Source organism: Pieris brassicae, chromosome 5 (assembly GCF_905147105.1).
Source record: "Pieris brassicae chromosome 5, ilPieBrab1.1, whole genome shotgun sequence".
In the NCBI taxonomy this organism is placed as follows: Eukaryota; Metazoa; Arthropoda; class Insecta; order Lepidoptera; family Pieridae; genus Pieris; species Pieris brassicae.
This window is the reverse complement of record NC_059669.1, coordinates 15422537-15445748: the sequence shown is the minus strand read 5'-3', so window position 1 is coordinate 15445748 and position 23212 is coordinate 15422537. Positions and strand designations below refer to the sequence as shown.

The window sequence follows — 23212 nt, the reverse complement described above, 5'->3', positions numbered from 1 at the left end:
TAAAAGCTATGATAACAAAAGACAATACTATATTCATTATACTTTTGCACCGACGTCCAAACAATACCGTGTATAAATAATTGAATTATCGTTTTTATACATTTAATACTCCTGACCAAGAATTATCAATAGAAATGTGAAATGTTGTTAAGTTTTTGTGCATTTTAGATCAATTTAAAAAAATCTATGTATACATACAATGATATAAAGTAATGCCCATATTAGAATCGTTTCTAAATGTCACGTTAAACATTGTGCTCATCAGTTATAATGTAAATGAGTGAAACGATCAGTTAAATAGACCGCAACAGGTTGATTGAACACAATGCTATGTATATCAATTCTAAGTAGATATACTAACTGTAAATTTTAATTGTGATGCAACGTTGACTTTACTCATATTTCATAGTAACTTCTTCCCCTTTTATTATATACTCTTAATATTTACCTAAATCGGACTTTATATCTAAATATAATATGAAATCATGTCTTTGTAAATAATAATTAAAACATTTTCGGCCATTACAAGCCATAGAACTGGTTAATGAATGACATTCTACCTTGATGAATGTTTAAATAAATCTAATCAATTTCGCCGTTTTTATTAATGAGGAAAAATTTGCGGTTAAGCCTATTGAATTAACGAAGCCTTATGACATAATGATAATACTTATATTAACTAATTATAATGCAGAAAATACAATTAAATTACTCAGATACCAATAATATTTTAAACACAGCTGTCACTGACAAAAATCCAATTTCAATGCCGCTGAGTATTGTATACTTCCGCGCTTCTTTCTCTCTATGTTCAACGAATATATCTTAATACTTTAATCTCTGTGAGGCGAATGTGTGCTACATTTATAAAACTACTTCTACTGTACTTCAAAGCAAATATGGCAATAATTGATTAATGCTAGGTGGAGTGAGATTTCGTTTCCGGGAAGTGAAAATCAGAGTTATGGACGCCCGTCCACTATATCAAGTAAACTAACTGTGCCTTATTTATGTTCCTCCCACACTTTGTGGTTAATATCGTATTATCCAATGCTTTGTGGCAAGGAACTTATAAACGGGAATAATACGTCTAAAAATCTAAAATGTTTTGCATTTATCAGATATATTAAGTATAGGTTTCGTCGCCGGTTTTACGAAGTTTTTTGTATCTTTTGATGTAAATTATAAAAATAATCTGTGTTCTACAGGGTGGCCACAAAGTCGTGGATCAAACACAACTAGGGGTTAGATGGGGTCATCAGCTGCAAAAAAAAATCTACAGGAGGTCCTTAAACTCGACCCCTGCAGAGTTTTGCCTTTTCATACGAAAAGTTGACTTGAATTTTAATAATTCTTAAGGTTACGTAGAAATTTTATTAGACGATGCAGATAAACGACGTTTGATCCACGACTTTTTGGCCATTCTGTATATTTAAGTAGAAATAATTTTGTCGTAAACAAGCGCTTACTAGTAAAATTGATAAATATCAGTATTAAATGTTTGCCTTAGAAAGTATGTGTAGGAATTTAATTCCTTACGACAGTTATCAATTAAATCTTCTTAACAATGTTGCATATTTCCTGTCTCGGTAATCTACCACATGAATGCGCGCATAAAATACTTTTCCTGAACACATCAATTTAACGCCTTTCTCCGTGTCTTCATCACACAAATCTAACCTTTATGGTGTACACATTATCAGACATTATTCCCTCATGCAATTTCTCACTGTACATCCAGTTTGTGTACATCAACTTCCGTAGAAACTTGTTATGAAACTTATATTCTATCAATTTCAATGGATTTAATGTTTTGTTTTTACAGCGTACATTATTTTTATTATATGTTTGTACGTTTTGCAGGAAGAATTGGAGACACTCAAAGTGAAGTTGGAAAAGATCGAAAACGAGAGGACACACTACAAGAACGAGTCCGAACGAGTTGAAAATAAAGTAAGTAACAATTTAATAAATTAATTATTTAGTTAACTAATTTAATACGTGAAGTCACTAATTCGAGACAAATTATAAGTTAAGCAAGCAGCTAGAGCCTAGTTATGGTAAAGCTAGTTACTTTAAATTACTAAGTCATTTCAAATGTTACTTGCTTACTCGTTTAAATATATTTTTAATAATGCCACTAAATATTCTATAATATTTTTTTATAAATTATGCTATTAACTCAATATATAATAAATTCCTGTCAATTTAATTCTTCAATTCACGCAATAAGTAAAGAAGATCTCAGATGACAAAAGAGCGACAGACGAAGTTATAATTTCCTCAGTGAACAAATTGAATTGGATAAAAAGTCTGGGAAAATAAGTGCGCACAGCGTCTATAGAAAACTTGATATGAAACGGAATTATTTAACTTATGACTTCTGCCATTAGGTTATTTTCCAATAGTTCCTATTTCTGTAGTATGGCTTATGTTTAATCACTCACAGGTGTCATTAATATTTAAAAAAATGCGTAAAAAGATATTGTACCATCGTTACACAATATTTTTAGTCTAAGACCTACTTAATATTGAACCTTAAACTATTTGTAATTATGGAGGAGCTGGAAAGGTATGGACTATATGCTCCAGATGGAGGAATGCTGAATATAACGCTCAGACATGACCTACCGATGTAAGAAAGAGTTTGTAAGGTCTGCTGTTTACAGGTCTACTAGGACGATTTTGTCAATTCTATTATTTGTCAAAACTGTCTCACGCTTACATTTGTGCCCCGATGCACCTCGGCTAATGTCAATGACACTCACAGGTGTCATTAATAAACAAGCAAAAGCCGACCAATCTACAAGTTTTTTGATCTCGAAACAAGTTTCGATTAAGACTAGTTTTTGCCGTCAATTGTGCCTGAGAAATCGTTTAATTTTTCCAATCTTGCGCTTGATTAGTCTGAGTATTTATAGCATTGAAAACAACCCACTAGCTAAATATCTAAGTTTATTCATATGATTCTTATTGACAAATACAAATCTTAAATTTATATATTTAGATACCCTCAAAGGGTCTTCCTAAGGGATCTTAAATATCTTCATTCATACTTTTATCGTCATTTACTTGTTTCAAAAATAATTCGAATGTAAAAGCTTCCTTATAATGATCGTTAAAAATCTTAAAATATTAAAATCCAAAATATGATATTTGTTTAATATTTTAATGCCGATGGCAGTATTGACAATAGTAATATTGTCAATACTGCCATCTAGTAGCGCTACCCAGAAACTGTGAGAGATACACCAAAACTGATAAGTTGGACAAATTCTTATGGATTAATCAATAATGCGCTTGAATATAAATTTAGATAGTGACTACTAAAATATCTTGAATATCGCGTTTCGAAACGCTTGAAGATCGTTTTTTTACCATATAACACTCGGAAGTCGGGACATAATGTTTTGTTCCTCTATCGGACGGGGCCGTGTTTTATTTTATTCGTTAACTCTTGTCACCTTGGATTTGGAATTATTTTGCTTGCAGTATGAGGTACAAAATCGTTACTGCACCGTTACTATCTTTCAATATGATTGAATATTACGTTCTTATAGTATTAAAAGTATTGAGTGAGCTAGAAAAGTGTGAATTATATAATAATATATTTGAAGTCAATACTCAATAGTAACTGAAAAACTTAAAAAATCTTCGTGTTACTTAAAATTTTATTTCTGACTGTTTGTGCGATACAAAACAAGATTTAGGAGATGAGCTCTCGTAATCGTTATGCCGGTAGAAAATTTGAGTCAGGTTCAAAAGAAAGTAGATAAAAGAAAATCTACGTGGATCTTTATATAAAAATATGATCAAGAAACCTCCACAAATATTTATTGACTGAAAGTGACTCTAATCCTGATCCAGCTAAAAACATGCCTTCATCATCATTCAACATCATTATGGGATACACTGAACTTTGAAGCTCTTAAACATCATGAGAGCATATTTGGTTTCATGTATAATATTAAAAAAATCAAAAAAAATAGTGATAGTGAACTTTTGAGGCAATGCAGCGACTTGCAAATATCTATGACAGTAGGAGAATCATACGATATTGATGGACATGAATTGTATGAAGAACTATATATCCGTGTGTATGAAGGAAACGACGACATTATCTCAATGCTAAAGTACATAATAGAAAAAAAAGTAACTGAAGTTAACCACACTATCGTAATAGTCTTGAGAATTATTGCTACCTGCTACAGTTGCGTCTACTGAAAGGAGGTTTTCGAGGCTTAAAATTATTATTAAATTAAACATATCTGAGGAATTCGGTGACACACGATCGGCTTTCAGCCCTTGCTATTATTTCAATCGAGAATGATAAAGCTCATTCATATGATTATTGTGCTTTAATTAAAGATTTTAGCCTTATGAAAAGCCGTAATCACCAATTTTAAAATGTCATCATCAAATCATTTTGTGTTATTTTATTTATTTGTATAACTTAAGAATTTCTCCTAAACATGACAAATACCTAAACCAAACAACCAGACATACTTTCGCATCACATACTTTTCACGAAGGACAAAGGGCCTCGTAAAGACCTGCCGCCCGTAGCCTCGCAATGGGTAAGGCCGCCTCTGATTATCGTCAATGATGTTCAGTGATGAGGAACGTAATTTATGACAGACAGTCAACAACAAAAGGCATTTTTAACTTCACACGGTTTCAGAATAAGTATTTACTAAATAGAATTACCTTTAGAAATTTAAAGTAAAGTTTTTAAAGTAAGTGTTATTCCCTCGCGTGGCCCCTTTTATACCATAGATTTAATTTTTGAATTGGATGAAGGAAAGATTAACTGCAATGCGCAAAACTCAAATATTTGTTATTTTGGATGGTTGTTGTGAAATACGAGGTAAACGGTGGTCAGCACCATCTATTTTACCGGGTGTTCAATACACTTACTTACATGTACATTGTACATCTTAATGTTTTTTCATTAGGTACGGTTTAGGTTATTTTACAATTTTAAATTAAACGAATTGCTATAAATATGTTTTTCTTAATAATGACGATTTTTGCAATAAGATTTGCTTTAACACTTATAATGAAACTTATATAATTTTATATATGTATATCTAACTGACTAGTTATTACTTTCGTGTGTAAAATTTACAATTAAATCATCAATCTATTCCTCTGTGTTAATCTGGACAACCTCTATTCCACGAGTTAAGGATAAAAACTTATTGACATGTAGTCTTCGCAAAATAGTAAAAAACGTTTCAAATTGTATCATTTTACTATGACTGTACATCAATAAGATATTCTAGCTCGCCTTTAACCAAGGATTTGTCGTTACAATATTTAATAATACAATGGAGAATTAAGCTCACTGTTTTTCTGAACCATGTAGAAGTATACGTTGCGTAATATATATATATATATATATATATATATATATATATATATATAACAGTGTAAAGGTACTGCGTAAATGCATGTGAGTATAAAACAAGAAGGCTATACCTTTGGTCGTGGATTCCTGTATATTTATGCGTCAGCACTTTTTTGTATAGGCATATAGGAGATCAACCTGCTGTGCTTGTTGTCGTGGTTGAGCCTAATGGTGTGATTCAAATTCGACACGTAGTACTCTGTATGACTCCCGATGTTTTCTATCTTGGTCAGAGATTCAACACTTACGCGTGCATCGCGCACTCTTAATAATGTTGCGATAAAGCCTTGACTTTATATGGCATTGTCCATTATATGTTATGGGAAAATTTAGGTATTTTTTTCTTTTTCATCGAATTATTGTTAAGCTGCAATGGTCATAATGTAATGGCCACTGTACGAGCAAGTGATATCTTAAATACTGTTTTTGTAAGTGATTTAATTTTAGCCATGCGGGTTTTAAATATAATGGTCTAAATTTTATTAAGAAGTTATATTGCGTGACAATATTACCAGATAAGATAAGGTGCAATTTCATCTCAGTTAATATATATCATCAATCAATTCATCAATTGATTTAGCCTTATTGAAATTAACAAACTCAATTACACATTCTTAGTTATTTGGCAAACAAAAGTTTTTAAATAGATTACAGTTGTAACGTTAAAAATGTTGAATGAATTTTTCTGGCATTAAGACGTATTGGCTCGTTTTTCTTTCGGAGGAAAAACATAAAATTATTGAAATACTTTTTGCTTGTAATTAGCGAGCATCTATAAAAAAATATTTCTATACTAAACACTGTACATCGTGAATACCTGGCTTATTATTTATCTACTTAAAAAGTTATAATTCAGAAGTTTAGTTAATTTAATATTTTTGTTATGCGTATTGTCTTGAATCCAATGTTAAACGTCGCGGTCAATTCACTCACGTCGCAGAAGCGTGAATGTCCCAATTTCAATGATTAATATATCCAGAAATATCGTGTGCACTCGAAAATTTGTTGATGTTGTAGTTAGATTTGTTATCTGCTAGCATATACATAAAAGCGTTTTTCGGGAACCAAATAAAATTAGAAGTCGGCTATTTTCTACTTACTTATACATTTTAAAAACTAATTTGAATTAGTTTGAATGAAAAGGTTTTATATAAATGGGATAATTTTAACCTGATATTTCAGCTTAATAATATTTATAAATTAAAATCAAAATTAACTAAATTAAATTAATGATTAATTAATTAATGTCGGATGTCCTCAATAATTGCAGTAAAAATTTAATGAGGTCGCATGCTTTTTTACTTCTTATTTTATGTTATTTCATCTTTATAAAAAATTGTTTCTTCCCACGCCTCTGACATAATTAGGTTGTATTGAAAATATTATAAATGGTTCAAGGATGCATTCCTTAACTTATTTTATGAATAATATTTTCTTATAACCTCTCGTAATATTTGGATATTGAAATTTCATTACAAAGAAGTATATATATATATAGAAACATATTCCATGAGAACTTTTTATTACACATACATAAATTTAATTTAATGCGTTATTATTAAACGACCTTCATTTGTTTGTTTATCCAGATTTCTATATATAACGTTAATGTTTTTTGCTCCGACACAAATTTTATTGACATAGAAATAAATTGATAATTAATATTTCCAATAATAGTTTGTAACATATACTAAATACTTCTTTCTTTTGCTACAATATATAGAACAGTTACAAATATAATTTACCACTATCAGCAAATTATTGTATTAACCGAATTACGTTTAAGGCAGATCTATTGTACAATTGATTTCATCTGTTATTCAACTTTGATGTAACGCTAAGTCTAAGTTATAGTTAATATAGAAAAATAGCTTTTATTCGTGTACTACACTACACTAAACAACACTAAATGATGTCGTTATATTTTACACTAGTACTCGACCTGCTCCTCCAAATTGTTCCACGTGTCTCTATTCCTCGCGACAAAATGATATTTTCTAAATGATAGTTATCAAGTACTACATAATCATAAATCACGCCAAGCCACTAAGTGTTAATTTTCTCTATCTTCGCAGTCATGGTCACTCCTTAGTACTAACTGGTTCTAACTATAGTCAGGCTGCTTCATTGTATCTCAGTTTGTGAACACAGCCCTTGAAGTATTCTTGTTGCAAATATATATTCAAATAATATTTTGTATGCAAGAAACTTTGGTAAGATTTATTATTGAATGCTTTTGCGTCATTGGATTTATATTATCGTGTGATACTGAAGTATTAATGCAAGTGTTTTGGTTGTAACTTTAAGGTGTTGTTGTCTTTGTTAAAAGAAGTAATGTTTTACTGTTTTGAAGTCATATTTTTAGTGTCATTTATCTTAGTTTTTTTAACAATCCAAGAAAAGAGAAAATATTTTGTATATTTTTCTGTTTTGAAACCACATTACTGCGTCTAATTGTATCTGCTTTGTAAGAAAGTGCCTCATTAAACCAAAAACAACACTAAGCGGTCTAACTTTGGTGCCGGAAGGTATCACCCAAACTACAAAATTTAAATCTCCTTATTAACTGAAGTGTTTCAAAAATCTATTATTACAATAAACTAAACGAAAACATTACGCCAACCAGAGAAAACAAACGTGTACATAATAGGTCAAGTCAGGCCAAGCAATCACATCCCAGGTTGGCTAACAAATTCCCTAATAGTATCCTTGCAATTCATTAAGTTATTTTAAGATTTAAAGATTTTTTTATTTAAACAAATAATAAGGTATGGTACAATATATGAGACTGTCCGTTCAATTGTTGTTATCATGAAGGACAGTGCTATTTCCATAGACATATGTATAAGTCGGGCGATAGTTCTAAAAATATAACTGTTAAAAGAAAATTGTTACGCATCAGTTACATAATAGTGACGGATGTAGGCTATCGGTACAACGCAAAGCTGACGTATTGGCAGACGACTTTGTTTATTTCTTATTCATTATTTTTGCGATTCACGTCTTCCTAATGCATAGAAAATCAATCAAATTGCACCTTACTTGTCTGTCTTTATCAAAAGTGTGCATTATATTTTTTTATTTGATAGAATATACATATTTTAAGAAAATCAGACAGACAATTCTTGTTCTACTCGTGATTAGCAGTCGCCAATTTGATAAACGAACATTTGTTAAAGCGAACATGTTTAAGCGTTCAAATGCAAACATAAATCACAAAATATATCGTAATTCAGCTAGAACTGGAAACGAATATTGAAGGTCACTGAAAACGTAAACAGGACGCATAAGTACATTTCGACTCTTACTCCGTAGTCTATACGTTTAGTCTTTAGTCTATACTCTGTATATCTCAACAAAATGTTTTGGAAAGTCATTTTTCTTGTATAAGTTTTTTTGTCGAAAAACAATAGCAGTAGTTTAATCAATGACAGCGTATTAAAGAACTCGCTTTAGCGTTTTATTTATTTTACGTAAATTGACATTCATTAACTGTCAATTCAATTTTTTAAAATTTTCCAAACCGCTATGTTTATGAGTCTAGTTTTTGTTCATATAAAGTCGTTTCAAGGGTAACTATTTTGTTTTATTATTGGTTTTCAATGTTTAGTATTCGTTCAGTCTCGATATTGGCAATACAAGAATATAGATATGATTCTCACCAAATTGTCTATTGTCGAAGTGTTGGTGTACTGATATAGAAAAGATGTAGCTTTTACAGTGGAATTTATAGATAAAAAGCTAGTCAAACGCACTTGTACATTTGTTTGTGTTCACTGTAATATTTTCAACAATCTTGCTGAAAAATCCTCTAGAATTGCGTAAACTGTGGTATGTGAAATGTGATTGACTGTTGTTTGTTTGATGGCGAATAAAGGTCCAATAGACGTCGGTCGTGCGTGCACTTCGACATCTACGTAAACCAAAATAGTTGCGCGGGCGACTGCCCAGCGACCGAGTTAGCAAGCGCAGTGCGATCGCGGATCCCTCACACGGCGGTTCTATTTCCAACCAATGTCTCGACACATCCCGATCACTAGTGACAATAATACTGCACTGTGAAATGGCACTGGACTCTTACAGTGGGAAATACTTCCGCCTATCTAGGAAACGTAAACGCGTCGTTTGAGAGAACATGCCTCATGTAAGCGTCCCTGCAAGGGACAAACGACTCAGTGTCAAGATCCCACAAGATATCAATGGAAATCATAACGGAAGTAATGGAACGGCTAACGCAACTAACGGCCATCTCTCGCCGAATTCAAATGGACCTCTTTCGCCGACCATTTTGGATTCCACCCAGAAAAAACCACCTAAACCACCACTAAGCAGACCCATTTTACCAATAAAAAAGGCCAAAACATTGCCTATTCATTTTGAAGAGAAGATATCACCAAAAATGCCCACGCCTCTAATTTCTGGTAAAAAGCTTTTTGTAACTAAGCCTTTAAAAGAAGTTCGTGTGATACCTCAGACTCCAGAGGATTTACGCATCAAATCACCCAGCCCATGCAAAAGAAATGTATCGGTATCCGTAGAGTCAGGTTCAATAGCTGAATTAGCGAAACGACATAGTTCTAGTAGCATGATAATATCGCGCTCTCCTAGTCCAGCCAGCTACAGTAGCATAAAAAGTTCTGCTAGCCAGTACTCTACGTGTAGCAGCAATGCTACTTTTGTACCTCTCTCGAGATCTTCTAGCATGAATTCATCTCTAAGGAGCCCGACACCGCGGAGAATATATCCTCAAAGCTGTGATAGATCTGACAGCGTCGATTTAAAAGAGTTGAGGTCCAAAGAACAAGCACCAGTAGTTTTTGATGCTAACTTATCTTTTGTTTTGGGTTGTAAAAAGCAACCGGTTCGGCAAAGGTTCAAACCGCAACCTGCTTACTCAGAAGAAGGTACATCTTCAAATTATTTATCAAATAAAATAGATAATTTCTTGAAACGCACCGATCACATAATGGATGAGTGGCGACGTTTGGGCCATAAAGACGAACCGGACTTGGAAATGTATTATGATGGAGTAAAACGAAAAGTTGGCAGATCAAAATCAGCGACAAATATAATGATTAAAGGCTTCACATTGTACAGCCGTACAGGAAGTAGAGCTAGCAGCATGTCATCAAGAGGAGTTTCAGAAGATAGAACAACTGTCTCCGAAATGGATGAGGTTAGTGAATCACAGAGATAAAATTTTTGTGATATTTACAGAGGAATGCGATAAGAATACATACGATAATAAATTAACGTTGAGTATTTTAGTATAATTTTACGTCGTGGCGCTTGGAAAGGCCCTCCGTTGTTACCGCATAGAGTGACGCTTGCCAAACTTTTTTCAATGTTGAGTGGCGGGTTTATGATATATTCCCTATGTTTTGGATACTTGGCAAATTTTTTAGGTGTTTATTTCGCATTATTTTAACTACATGCTATAGAAATTGAGATATTTAGATTTTACACGAGTTGAAGCAGACGGGAGGTTATTTATCCATAGGCATTTTTAAAGTCTGGTTTATACAACTGAACATGTAACAATAACATACAGATGTATTGTTTTGTAATTTATCGGTGTTCGGTCTAACGTCTTCATATTGTCCAGTGCAGTGGTATAATTTGAACCGAAAGGAAATACCGGATTGCATTTGGCAAGCAACGCTATGCAGTTAATGCAAATTCATCAAATCATTGTTACTGGACCTCCCACTCGTGCGTCGACGATCCAATTCTATCTTCATTTGAATGATTACTAGCTCGTTAGCTCTTCATTCATAATAATTACTTAACGGCACATATCTGATTGGAATGTAAAAGAAGATTTGTTGAAGTACGCCATATATTAATCTATTCATAATTATTTAAAAAAAACGTTTGGAAACCTCCATATATAGCTAACTACCGCAGCTCGTGTCCTAGTGTAAAATATTTTCTGGACCTCTTCAGCAACAGTCGCTATATTTCAGTATTTATATAAAGCTGTAATAGATTATACAGACACCGAACAAGGTACGCGTTCATACAGTCGTGGTAGGAGTTCGTTTTATTATAAATATAAAGCATTATGATCCTGGATTTTATATTTGGCACGAAAAACAGCTTGTTTAGGAGATCTGTGATGTTTTATGACTTTTAAGTATACATTTTCATGCGCTATATTCAAATTTTACAAAACAGCTCAATTTAGGCTAAGATAAATAAATGAAAAGCGATCGTGAGCTAGAATTTCCTCACATTCCATCTCATATCAAAATATTATATTACGTGGCGTTCTTTAGGACAATCTTTACATCGTGTTACATGCTCGCTGTGTCATTATCGTGTGCGAAAAGCACTCTAATTACAAGTTCTCATAACATAATCTAGCATCTAGGTAGGTAAGAGAATACTTGAATCGTCTCCACCCAAATATTGCAAACAACATCCAATATGGTGTAATTTTTACTGACAAATCATTATATTCGGGCTAATTAAATGTAAAACTATGTACTAAAAAACAGGAATACAATATCCTAGTAATGTAAATCTAATTGTAATTAATCGATGTGGTTTGCTTGCGCAAAACTGTTTTGAACAGAATTTTTTACTTCTTAATACGTGTACTCAGAGTCATCCGCTTTTATCAGTATAAAGTAGAGTATAACACAGTTGTTATACTCGTAAATGATATCTGCAGCTGTCCAATTCAAGATCTTGAACATTCTAGTTTTTTTTTCTATTTGGTACGTCTAGACCAGTGTTTCCCAACGTGGGCCCCACGTCACACAAAAGGGTTATTTATCAATTCGGAAATTTATTAAAATTCTTTGAAATTTCAGTTTCTCATTATGGGTTTTGTTAATTTACTTACTCTGTTTCGTTAACAATTTGCTAGTAATTTCTTCCTGAAACCTTTCATTTAAGTTTTTTTAAGTGAAGAATTTTTTTTTAATATAAAACATTTTGTATATTTTATTAAAAAGAAGGTTGGAAATAAATAGTCTAGCAACACCATACCGATGTTAATTTTAAATATTATCTATCAAATAACGAATCTTATAGTCAATTTAGAAGTGGACTTCTTAATTCTTAGAAATCTAAATAATTTTATAAACACTAGTTAGTACAATGTAAATGCTTGGCAATAGTAATTTTCCCTTGCGATTTGCGTTAGCGCCAAAAAGTTAATTTAAATTGCATAATTGCTCAATGTCGTTGACTGATATACGACTGGTTTTTTTTCAAGGACATAAAAATAATTTAAAATACCTGTTAATAATAACTTAACCTTTACGGTGAAGCTAATTTTGCGACACATTCATTGCTATTTGCAGATAATATTTCTTGCATCCGGCGATTCTTGTTTTACGTACACCGTTTTTAAGTTAATTGTTTAGAGATATTTGTATATCGTAATGAATTCTCGACTCTATAGTATTGTAAATATTATGATATATTCTAAAATTCAGAGTCTTAACGAACTGTACCAAAATAGAAATTAACTTTTAAAATTTCCATCAACTACAGCAATTGATACTCAGAAACTCTGTGTCATTTAAATTATTAATTTGAATTTCTATGAAAAATAAACTACGCTTCTAAATTACTTTATTGAAATTTAATATTAAAAGCACTTTAGAAACATACAAAAATGTTCATTTCGAATATCGTTTTAGCGTAACCATTTATATATAAGTTCGGTATATTTGCATTTCTTTTATAAAATATGTAAACAATTTTTAGCTATCCGAAGTGGGCAGCGAGTTGGCTGAGGAAAGATCAGCGGCTGCTCTCGCGACGGAGCGCGCCGATGCTGAGGCAGCAGAGCGCCTGCGCATAGAAAGAGACAATAGAGAGCTACTTGCGAACAACCAGCGGTTACAACAGGTATTTTTTTAAACTAGTTAATAACCCTATGGGTATAATAATAAGGTTTCTTCCCCCATATTCATATGCGTGAAATAAATATTGAATGTTCAGTTATTTATCGGTGTCTTGCTATTATCACATTGAAAATAAATTAACAGGACAGAACATTCTTCATATATCTGATAGATATATCTATTCTCGCTATATCTTAAACTAAAAGTACAAATTTAACAACCTAGTTGATTCGACGGTAATTCCCGCATTTTACGGAATTTATCCCAAGTGCTATTGGTTTCATTATCGGCGAATATTTTTTTACAAAACATTATAGGTTCCTTCATCAGTCTTGGCCTCAGATTTCATATGTTTATTTTATAAGGAACTAACTTTGTGCGTTAAACTCATTAGCCCAAACATCCATAACAAACGTCGTTTCGCCATTGTTGTACGATAGAATATAATTAAATTTGTATGATAAGGAAACTAATATTACGATATTTGTAGGCTTCAGAACGTCTCGAACTCGAGCTTCTCCACTGGAGATCAGCAGAAAATGGTGGTGCTGAACCATCAGACTCTGAAGGTTCCGAGGCGGATGGAGTTAATAGTGAGAAATACAAGAAACGATTCGAGCGCGCCCATCGCGAATTACAGCTTGTCAGAGCTCAGCTTCGAAGGCAACATGAAGACGACCTCGAACAACTTGTCACTGTTAAGAAACAGCTTGAAAAGAAGGTAAGTCAAAGTTCGAGTTAAAATTTATAAAGAGATATATTACCAACTAAGACAAGTTCGTTTTATGATATTAATTGATTTCCCATACCATAAATACAAGTGTTTTGATGCGATCGTTTGTGACCCAAGTATCTCACATAATGGTTTAGAAGCCAGAACATATTTATTGTTTAAGGCAATTTAAAATTCCACAGTATAGACTTTTATTTATCGTCTCGGGTCTTTATGAGGATAATATTTTTAATTTCAATGTAATATTTTAGAGGCGTTATTATCAGGCTAATTGCTCATGAAAATAAGTTAATAACATTTATTAATACTTGAAAAATAATAAAAACTAATTGTTTCCTTGTGAAATAGGTATGTTTTTCTATCTATGGCATAAGTAAAATACAAGAAGTATGTCAGTAATGCTAACCGTGTAGTATTTATAAGTAGTAATACTAGTATTTCTAATCCTTGTTAAGTCAATAATGTCATAATCCGCGTAAGAATTTAACGGCATCCGCCTGTTGGTAATATCCTCCATTTAAAATATATTTTCGTATTAACTTTACTACCAATTCATATTTATATAATAAATAAATGTATAAGTGACCCTAAATTAATGTCGTTTATATGTACTCTGTACAAACAGTATTTTGAGAAACACTAAATTTTATTGACTAATTACAATATATATACCTAAACATAAATTAAATTTATTAATTTTATCACTAGGTTTGTTTGTGTGCGTGTACGTATTTGTATTGTGTAAGTACGTGTGTATTTCCTTCAAAAACTAAAATAAGGTCAAGATATGAATTAGTTTATCTCGATAAGCCTAGTTATCTGAGAATCCTTGATCGGCGTAGATGGCATTTTTATTATATATCTCACTTATCATAGTACTATAGTGCGATACACACTTTAAAATCAGTGATGAACGGCGAAAATGAGGAGGTCAGTGCTCTTTTTATTCCAAAGGACAGTGTTTTATCGCAACAAATTGATTACTTGACATTTTGGCGTACTTCCAAATCGCATCGACGCTTGATCGCTACGAGTTTAGCAAATTAACTATTGAGTTATTTATTTCAAGATTGAGCAATGCTTAGAATATACTAGTGTTATTGTTGTTCGTATCCGCCGGTTCTTTATTTACGTGTGAACACGAACAGATGTGAAAAACCGTTTATGGTATTTTTCATTGGTCAAACTGAAATCTCTTATTTTTTTCAAGTATTTAATTCATTAGCATCACTCAAAAGTGTTCACTTTACATATACAGTCAAAATCTGTTATAAAGAAATCGCAGGGACTACTCATATTTATTTGGTCGTAAATACCGATAGTCGTAACAGCCGATGACGTTTTTATTAAGTACCTAATACAATAGAATTCAACCGGGACCTTTGATTTTGGTCAATATAACTGGTATGTTGCCCTAAACGATGTCGTTGTAAACGGGTTTGACTGTATAATACTGTGTAATCGTTACATACCTGTACTGTACTGTATATACATATATTTTGGAAGCTTTTTAAAAATTGTCTTTGTGCAAAGACACAATTTTACGATCTAGCCTAACTTATGACTAATAAGTAATTAAAACTAAACCAATTTACTAAAAAATAAATTTTGGATAAGAAAGTGTCCATTAACTACAACAGTCTCTAGTTAATTATTGTATTAAGGGGAATGTACTTTGTTACTTATCTTGGTAGTAAACAATATTATAAAACTTTTAATTATATACATTTATTTATTTAGAATTCATATAGACGTATAAATGAATAAGTCATAATAAAACCCGTTTATGTCCGGTAAATCTTTCTTTGGGAAATCTCTATAGCCGATAATATACATGATATACAAGCCGTAACTGTAATATTTAAGATGTTTCTCTTATTTAAGGTTCAAGATGCTTACGAAGAGGTTGAGGAACAGCGGGCCGTTGCGGCGCAATGGAAACGCAAGTTGCAAAAACTTACGAACGACATGGCTGACCTACGATCATTGTTAGACGAACAGGTGATTTAAGATTTTATGTCATCTGTCAACAACATCTGGGAATTTGTATTTATCTGTAACACGATTTATAAAAAGAATGTATCAATACCCTTTACACATTGGCCCAAAACATCTTTTTACGCTGGTTCTCTCTAAACAGAGCTAAAGTAAAGTTTTATTATCTCTAGAGATTATATGAGATTTGAATTTGGAATATGTGAGTTGGTAAATGTTTCAATCATCGAGGTAATCAATCATGAACCGAATTCGGATTTAAAAATTCTAAAAATATTGCTAGTGATAGTTAAAATAAGATTGAGTCTATCAGATCATAGAAAAGCATTATCTACTTATTAAAATAAACTTAGACCTAACTCCAGGCTATTTATCATTTATTTTTATTACAGTTAGTAGTTTCAAATTTTACATGCTAAGCATATGAGTATGATATTTGCAGACATGCCGTAATAACCTCCTTGAGAAACGCCAGCGTAAGTTCGACACAGAGCTTCAGAGTGCGCAAGAGGAGCTGAAGCGAGAGAGGTCGGCAAAAGACAGGTTGTCAAGGGAAAGGGATCAGGCACACGCGGAAAAATACGCGGTTGAACAAAGCCTCTCTGTGAGTACAATTTTACATAATCGTAAAAAAAAATTGGTACAAGTTTAGTAACTAAATGTTGTAATCACAGAATTATATGTGTTATGTGTCACTAACTTACCTATTATATATATATACCTACAAGGCGTACTTGTACAATGTACATCTATAATATCGGTTCACAGCAGAAAGCATTTTTACAAACTTTAAATCTCTTTACTAATTAAGTCTAAAAATTTATTTTTTCACAATACTAATCTTTCACGCTAAAGCTAAACTTTTCTATACAGGAAGCTCGGCTGGAAATCGAGTTGAAAGAAGAGCGTCTTGCTGCTGCAACGAGGGAATTAGAAGAACGTGGGGGCGGTGGTGACGAGTTGACTTCGTTACGACGAGCCAAGTCAGAACTCGAACGACGTGTAAGGGATCAGGAAGAAGAGTTAGATGAATTAGCTGGACAGATACAGGTAAGGAAAAGATCAAAGATCACGCAAAGAAGACGCCTATTGTTGTGAGATGGATTTATAGTTTGTCAAACACCTTAAATTGTTAGAATTTATTCCAAACCGTATGGATTTTAGACTAATTCAGTTTGTAGTATATTCTATTGAATAATGTCTTTAATTATCTATGTGCCTTTGTCATTGCTTGCGTCACGCAAGTTTTAGTGTTCATAAAATAGTAAAAAAATGTAGATTTTACAAAAACAATACCGCTTTTTCTTTACTTTATGTCTTTTTAAATTTTCAGTTGTTAGAGAGTTCCAAGCTTCGCGTAGAGATGCTCTTAGAGCAGCAACGTAAAGAGGCCCGACTGGAGGCAGCCGCCAGAGACGACGAAATGGAGGAGACCAGGGCTAATGCTGCTAAGAAACTGAAGAGTAAGAACATTACTTTTTATCAAAAATTCTTTATCCACTTGACAACTAATGTATTCACAGTTATATTATTATATAACAAAAAAGATGAACATACTCCTGGGCTATAAGAATGAAGAATGAAAATAAGTTACATTTCCCTATATTTGATATAAAATATTACTTCACTATAATTGCGATTATGCATAATTTTAATTTCTATTTCAAAAACCAAATTTATATATTGTGCAATATAAATAGTTAATTAAACATTCCAGTACTGGAGAGTCAACTTGAAAGCGAGCATTCAGAACGCAGCCTTCTCTTACGCGAGCGTCACGAGCTGGAGCGACGATTGTCTTCACTCGAGGAGACGGCAAGGGCTGAAGCACAAGAACAAATTCAACTCATACATCGCCTTAAGAGGTAATTTACTCCAATCAGTGACCGTGGGCGGTATCTCTTAACATTAGGGCAGGCTCGTGTCTGTTTACCCCTTCTATAAAAAAGAAGGATAAAGGATCAAACATATCAGTATGAGTTATTTTAGTAATTTACAATTGTATGTTAACATTTTAATTATCTATATGTAGTATTTTTTATAAATTAATAACATTAATTATATTTTATTACGTTACTTACTTTAAGCGAAACAAAATTGTTATCAATACCTATATGTCTCATACATAGTTTCTCTTAATTAGGTAAAAATTGTTATTCTGGTTCATATATAACAAAAATATTAATATTTGAGGCATTACGTTTAATAATAATAACGTTTCCTCTTACTTGCAATTATGACAATATTAAGAGGTTATTTTAGGAAACATTTACGCATTACCATGCCTTATTCTAAATTCAAATATTTCAGAGACCTTAAGCGATACAGAGCCTTACTGCGAGACGCTCAAACAATGCTGGAACAGAAAGAAAAAGAAGGCGGAGGAAAGGCACAGATTAGACAACTTAAGAATCAGGTAAGAACTCCATTTCATAAAAAAACACCGTCATCTTTAATATCTATATAGATAAATTGTTCCCGTTTTAGTTAAAGTATTAAAAAAACAAGAACGTGAAAATTGTTGATTTAATCATGTTTTAAATAATCAAAAGTTTCTGCTAAATATTATATACAATATGGTATAAATCTTACTTTGATACTAAATCCAACTGATTGTTAAACGTCATAATGAACTGTCAATAAATTACTTAAAGGTCGAAGACTTGGAACTAGCAGTCCGTGCAGCGAACAAAGCACGTTCGACGGCTGAAGCGGAGGCATCAGAAGCAACAGCGGCTTTGGAAGAAGCCAACCGCGCAAGAAATGAAGCCGCAGAACGAGCTTTAACAGCAAGCAGGGACGCGGCGGCTGCGCGTGCGCAACTCGATGACGCTGAGGAGGAAGCTGCTGAGGTGAGATAATACTTTTAAAATATGAAATAAATATATAATCTTAATTACGCAATTATGCCTTATAAAATACCTTAGTTTGCTACTAGTGATTGATCCACTTGGTATGCGTACAGTTGTAATTCACGACCCAGAATTAGCTGTTAATTAAAGATTATATTTCCTTTCCAGCTATTAAAGAAATTCCGTGCTAGTACCAGCGCTCTCTGTGCCGCTCAAGCGGAGGTTCGCGAGGCAGAAGCTAAAGCTGAAGCAGCTAGTGAAGAGGCACGAGTGGCGAAAGAGAGAACGAATGAGTTGGCTGCCCGTCTCGCTGCGGCCGAAGCGGGACACTCGCATGGACAACATGAGACTGAAAGACGATTGGAACTTAGGAATAAGGTACCTATATATCTTAAATTTTGTAGCTCGTATGTAGTATGTATGTCGTATGTAACCATGGGTATAATTTATATAAATTTATTAATGTTACATAAATTTGTCATTCAAAATATACAAACTCAAAATATTAATTTATTTTAAAATAGTCATAATGTTTGATTATTAGTCGATAGGTATGCACATAACGTCTATAGATTAATAGTTGACAGATAAAAAAAATCTATGGAAAAGTGTCAAAAAATGGTTTTATATATTTTTAATATAAAACCTCATCCGTTAATGAAGGATCATATAAAATAGATTCCAGATATTTGGAGATTGTTTAGCTAATTCGGTTGCCGATTAAGCTGTGTATTTAAATATCTTATTAAACTAGAAATTTTGTTAGAACACACTTTTTAACTGGATTGAATCTATGTATTATTATAAACTTATAATTATTTTACATAATTTTTAAGAAAATCCGACGTTTCGCGTGCTTCAGCGTAGAGCTTCAATCCGGTTAAAAAGTGTTTTTTTTTTCAATGTGTAAAAGCCATGTTAACAAAAGACAATACTAGAAATTTTGTTTCTCAAAAAATATATATTTTTCTAGGAACTGGAATCGAGTCTTGAGTTAGAGGCGACATCTCGTGGCCGGCTCGAGAGTCAGGTGGCAAGATTGAAGGATGCGCATGAGCAACTTGCAGCAGAACTGGCAACTGCCAGAGCCAAAGACCAGCAAGCGGCGGAAGAGCTACGAAAATGGACAAGACAAATTCGGTGAGTTTACACAGTACTGTGGCGAGGAAGGCTAAACTAAGCTGTTATAGTATTCTGCGTAGAATTTGTATATGACCGTTAACTAGTCAGTTTTGGTCTTATTACGATAAAGACCACAAAATCTTTTTTCAATAGTGCTCAAAACAATTGTTTGTATCTGTTATAACTCTGATTTTTATTTATTATATAATTGTCAAAAAAAAAATAAGTTCTAAAGTAAGTTTGTTGTTATATGATTTTTACGACTTATGTACAAATTTGAGTATATAACAATTAAAATATCGTAAATTAAATTGATTCAACCAATATTTTTGTCCATTCAAACTAACTGCTTTCATTCTATCGAAACGTAATATAATGTTGTTTTTATGAAATCCTATCCAGTGAACTAAAAGAAGAGAACACCTCACTGAATGCCAAACTAGCAGAAACGACACGTTCGAAGTTAGCAGCCGAATCTGCAGCTCAAACCGCAGCCGCGGAAGCAGCCGCTGCTAGAGATGAAGCGAGACTTGCAGCACGACGTGCTACAGCACTTCAGGAAGCTATAGCTGGAGATCTGTCAAGTCCTGGAGATTCAAGAGATACTGATAGGTATGTTTAAAGTTTATTAAAAGTCGTTTGAATGGAGCTGGGCTCTTATGGTTAAAGATATTTCGTATATTAAACCGTAAATGTCAATATTAATTCTACGAAAATTTCATTTTAATTATGTTATGTTATTAAACAACATTTTCTTCCTGCTTTTAATTTCATTTATTATTATCTCAAATTATAATGCCCTTACAATTAACTAGACCATGAGATCTACTTTAGAATCCGGCTTGGTATTCTTTTAGTCATTTTTCAAGATCCTACATTTTTATGGCAGGCAATTTTCTTATATGTAAGATTACAATATATATTTTTCATAATATTATTTTTTATTTTACAGTGAAAATGACAGCTACAGCTCAGACGAGTCAATTGGGACTTTTCTCGCGAACCACAAACTGAGTCCCGCTGCGCCATCCCGCTCTTCTCTGCACCACGAGTCGCACAAGTAACGAAATTCATTATCACGGAAAATTTTAGGCATCCATAACTTGTAATATTCAAAAAATTGTATAATTTACATCTAATCGAAACATGGGGCGGAAACATTACGTTCCATAAATACACAGCATTTATGCTGTAGCAAGTTATACAGTTTGCGAGATTCAGCATTATGAAAATCACTGCCTCGTAACTGTAAAACTACTACTTTTATATTTTATATCACGACTTTTTTACAACTTTAAATTTAATGGTTATAATTTATTTTCAGGTCAACCAGCTCGGAAGGCCGCGCCAGTCGTTCCAGCATCAGCTCTGGCTCGAAGCCGTTAAGTCCAACAAAAGACTCGTATGCATAACAGCCGCCTTCCGCGGCCGGCCTGCTTGCCGGTGCGCTGCCCATACTTTGCACGGTCTTCTGCTCGCGGCAAAGGACTAACTCTGCCCACCAAGTCATAGAGTAAACGGCCTAAACAATTCACCTTTATGAATACTTAATTTTGAAACATTCTCAAACTTTACGCTCGTTTGCATGTTATAAGACAATTAAAGTGGTAAGACATTTATCAGTTTTAATTTAAATGACTTGAATGACGAACTGTCAACTTGACACTTGACATTTATTTGACGCGTCACACGATGGGTAGATGAGGATCTTTTTGGGACTTCTTGATAAAGGGTGAGAGAAATATAGACGTGTTGAACTTAGCACGTTGTGCTTCTAACTCTAAATTTAATATAATCTATTAATTGTATTAATTTATGAACAAAGTATTATAAACAATAACTCCCTTAAAACGAGCAAGCTTGATAATCACGAAGTAGAACACTGCTCAATCAAATACCTACACTAGTTTAACATTTTGAGGCTATACACATTTACGAGTTTTTAACGATTTTTATAAAAATATATCTAACCATGATAATCGCCAAGTAATTAGCAATGCTGAATTGATTAAATGCATTCCATATAAAAAACTTGGCTTGCTGATTTTCACTACAATTTCAAGGCTTCTACATTATTTATTTAGCTGATTTAATAGGAAATAATTGTTTATGTGTAGACGTTGAGCTGGGATCAGCCAATCAGTATTTAGATGAAATAGAGACGGGATTTATATTGTAACATTAGATTGATTGTTATTTAGTTAGCTAACGTGTAAATAATTAGATTGCGTATACATTTTTTATTATTTAATTTGTAATATTCGTGTGATCAGACTGTTATTGTATGATTTTTGTTACATTGTGAGTTGTTGCTTTATAATAGACGATCGAACATATCTTTTAAGTACCTAATATATCGAATTCCTTATTGACTGGTTTATTTAATTTTATTTTATTAGCGATCTGTATTCATAAATGTAAGTCTTCTAAATCTTCATGTAAACCTTAGATATGTGTCTGTAATCATTGTCTTCATTATATATGGGTATTGTACGAGTAAGTAATGAAATGTTGCTGCGTTCAATATTGGTTGTAAAATGAAATTATTTAATAAAGTAACTGATGTAAACGTGACTTTATTCTTTGGTCATCGGGCCCAAAATTTACCCAAAAGCGAATTCCTAACATTAAATCCCAAACCTAACATTTATTGGAAGACTTTACGTAAATCATGCTGCATGACAGGAAGTGATAATGAAGATATGAATATTATGTTCATTTCAAATATTTTACTAGAATTTGACCTGTAATACGTAATATATTTTTGCAGTTTCGTATTTATGAATTTCACAAGATATGTGATAAGTATGTGCCTATCGAATTCAAACAAATATTTTAACGAACCAAGGTACGCTGATACGCCATATTAAGCCGAAGAAGGAATGAATTCATTTAATTTTTTCCAAATAATATCTTTCTTTTCAAGCAAAAACAACCTATTTATTTCTGTTAGTCATGTTTGAAATTGGTACCCACCACAGTCGATAGTTGTTAAGACAAGTGTGACAGCGCATACAAGAATGTATCTTCAACTATGTCGGTACTCTATTTTGCTCCAGTTTAAACAATTTGTATGACTCAATACTTGGCGATTAAAAGAGTGGCGGGAAGTTTCTTGCCAGTTCTTCTTACCCGCTCTACGTCCTTGACTTGCGAACTGGTAGTAAATGTAAATTTACAATTAATTTAAGTTCTTTTTGACGTTCATAAGTGTACTTTTTTATCTAGATATTTTGAG

At 32.7% G+C, this 23212-nt stretch overlaps 1 protein-coding gene across 3 annotated transcripts in view; it reads left to right on the top strand.

The window, feature by feature from the left end:
- LOC123709478 (unconventional myosin-XVIIIa) overlaps positions 1–22543 on the top strand; it is a 138409-nt gene extending 115866 nt beyond the window's left edge. For all 3 annotated transcript variants that reach the window (XM_045660868.1, XM_045660869.1, XM_045660870.1), the window contains 15 exons: positions 1864–1953; positions 13133–13276; positions 13763–13993; positions 15890–16006; positions 16443–16604; positions 16874–17050; positions 17334–17463; positions 17718–17865; positions 18311–18416; positions 18655–18852; positions 19021–19230; positions 19826–19992; positions 20377–20586; positions 20927–21034; positions 21299–22543. In XM_045660868.1, coding sequence (XP_045516824.1) covers positions 1864–1953; positions 13133–13276; positions 13763–13993; positions 15890–16006; positions 16443–16604; positions 16874–17050; positions 17334–17463; positions 17718–17865; positions 18311–18416; positions 18655–18852; positions 19021–19230; positions 19826–19992; positions 20377–20586; positions 20927–21034; positions 21299–21386 — 2286 coding nt within the window. In that variant the 3' untranslated portion in view covers positions 21387–22543. The remainder of the gene's footprint in view (positions 1–1863; positions 1954–13132; positions 13277–13762; positions 13994–15889; positions 16007–16442; positions 16605–16873; positions 17051–17333; positions 17464–17717; positions 17866–18310; positions 18417–18654; positions 18853–19020; positions 19231–19825; positions 19993–20376; positions 20587–20926; positions 21035–21298) is intronic.
- Positions 22544–23212: the final 669 nt, after the last annotated feature.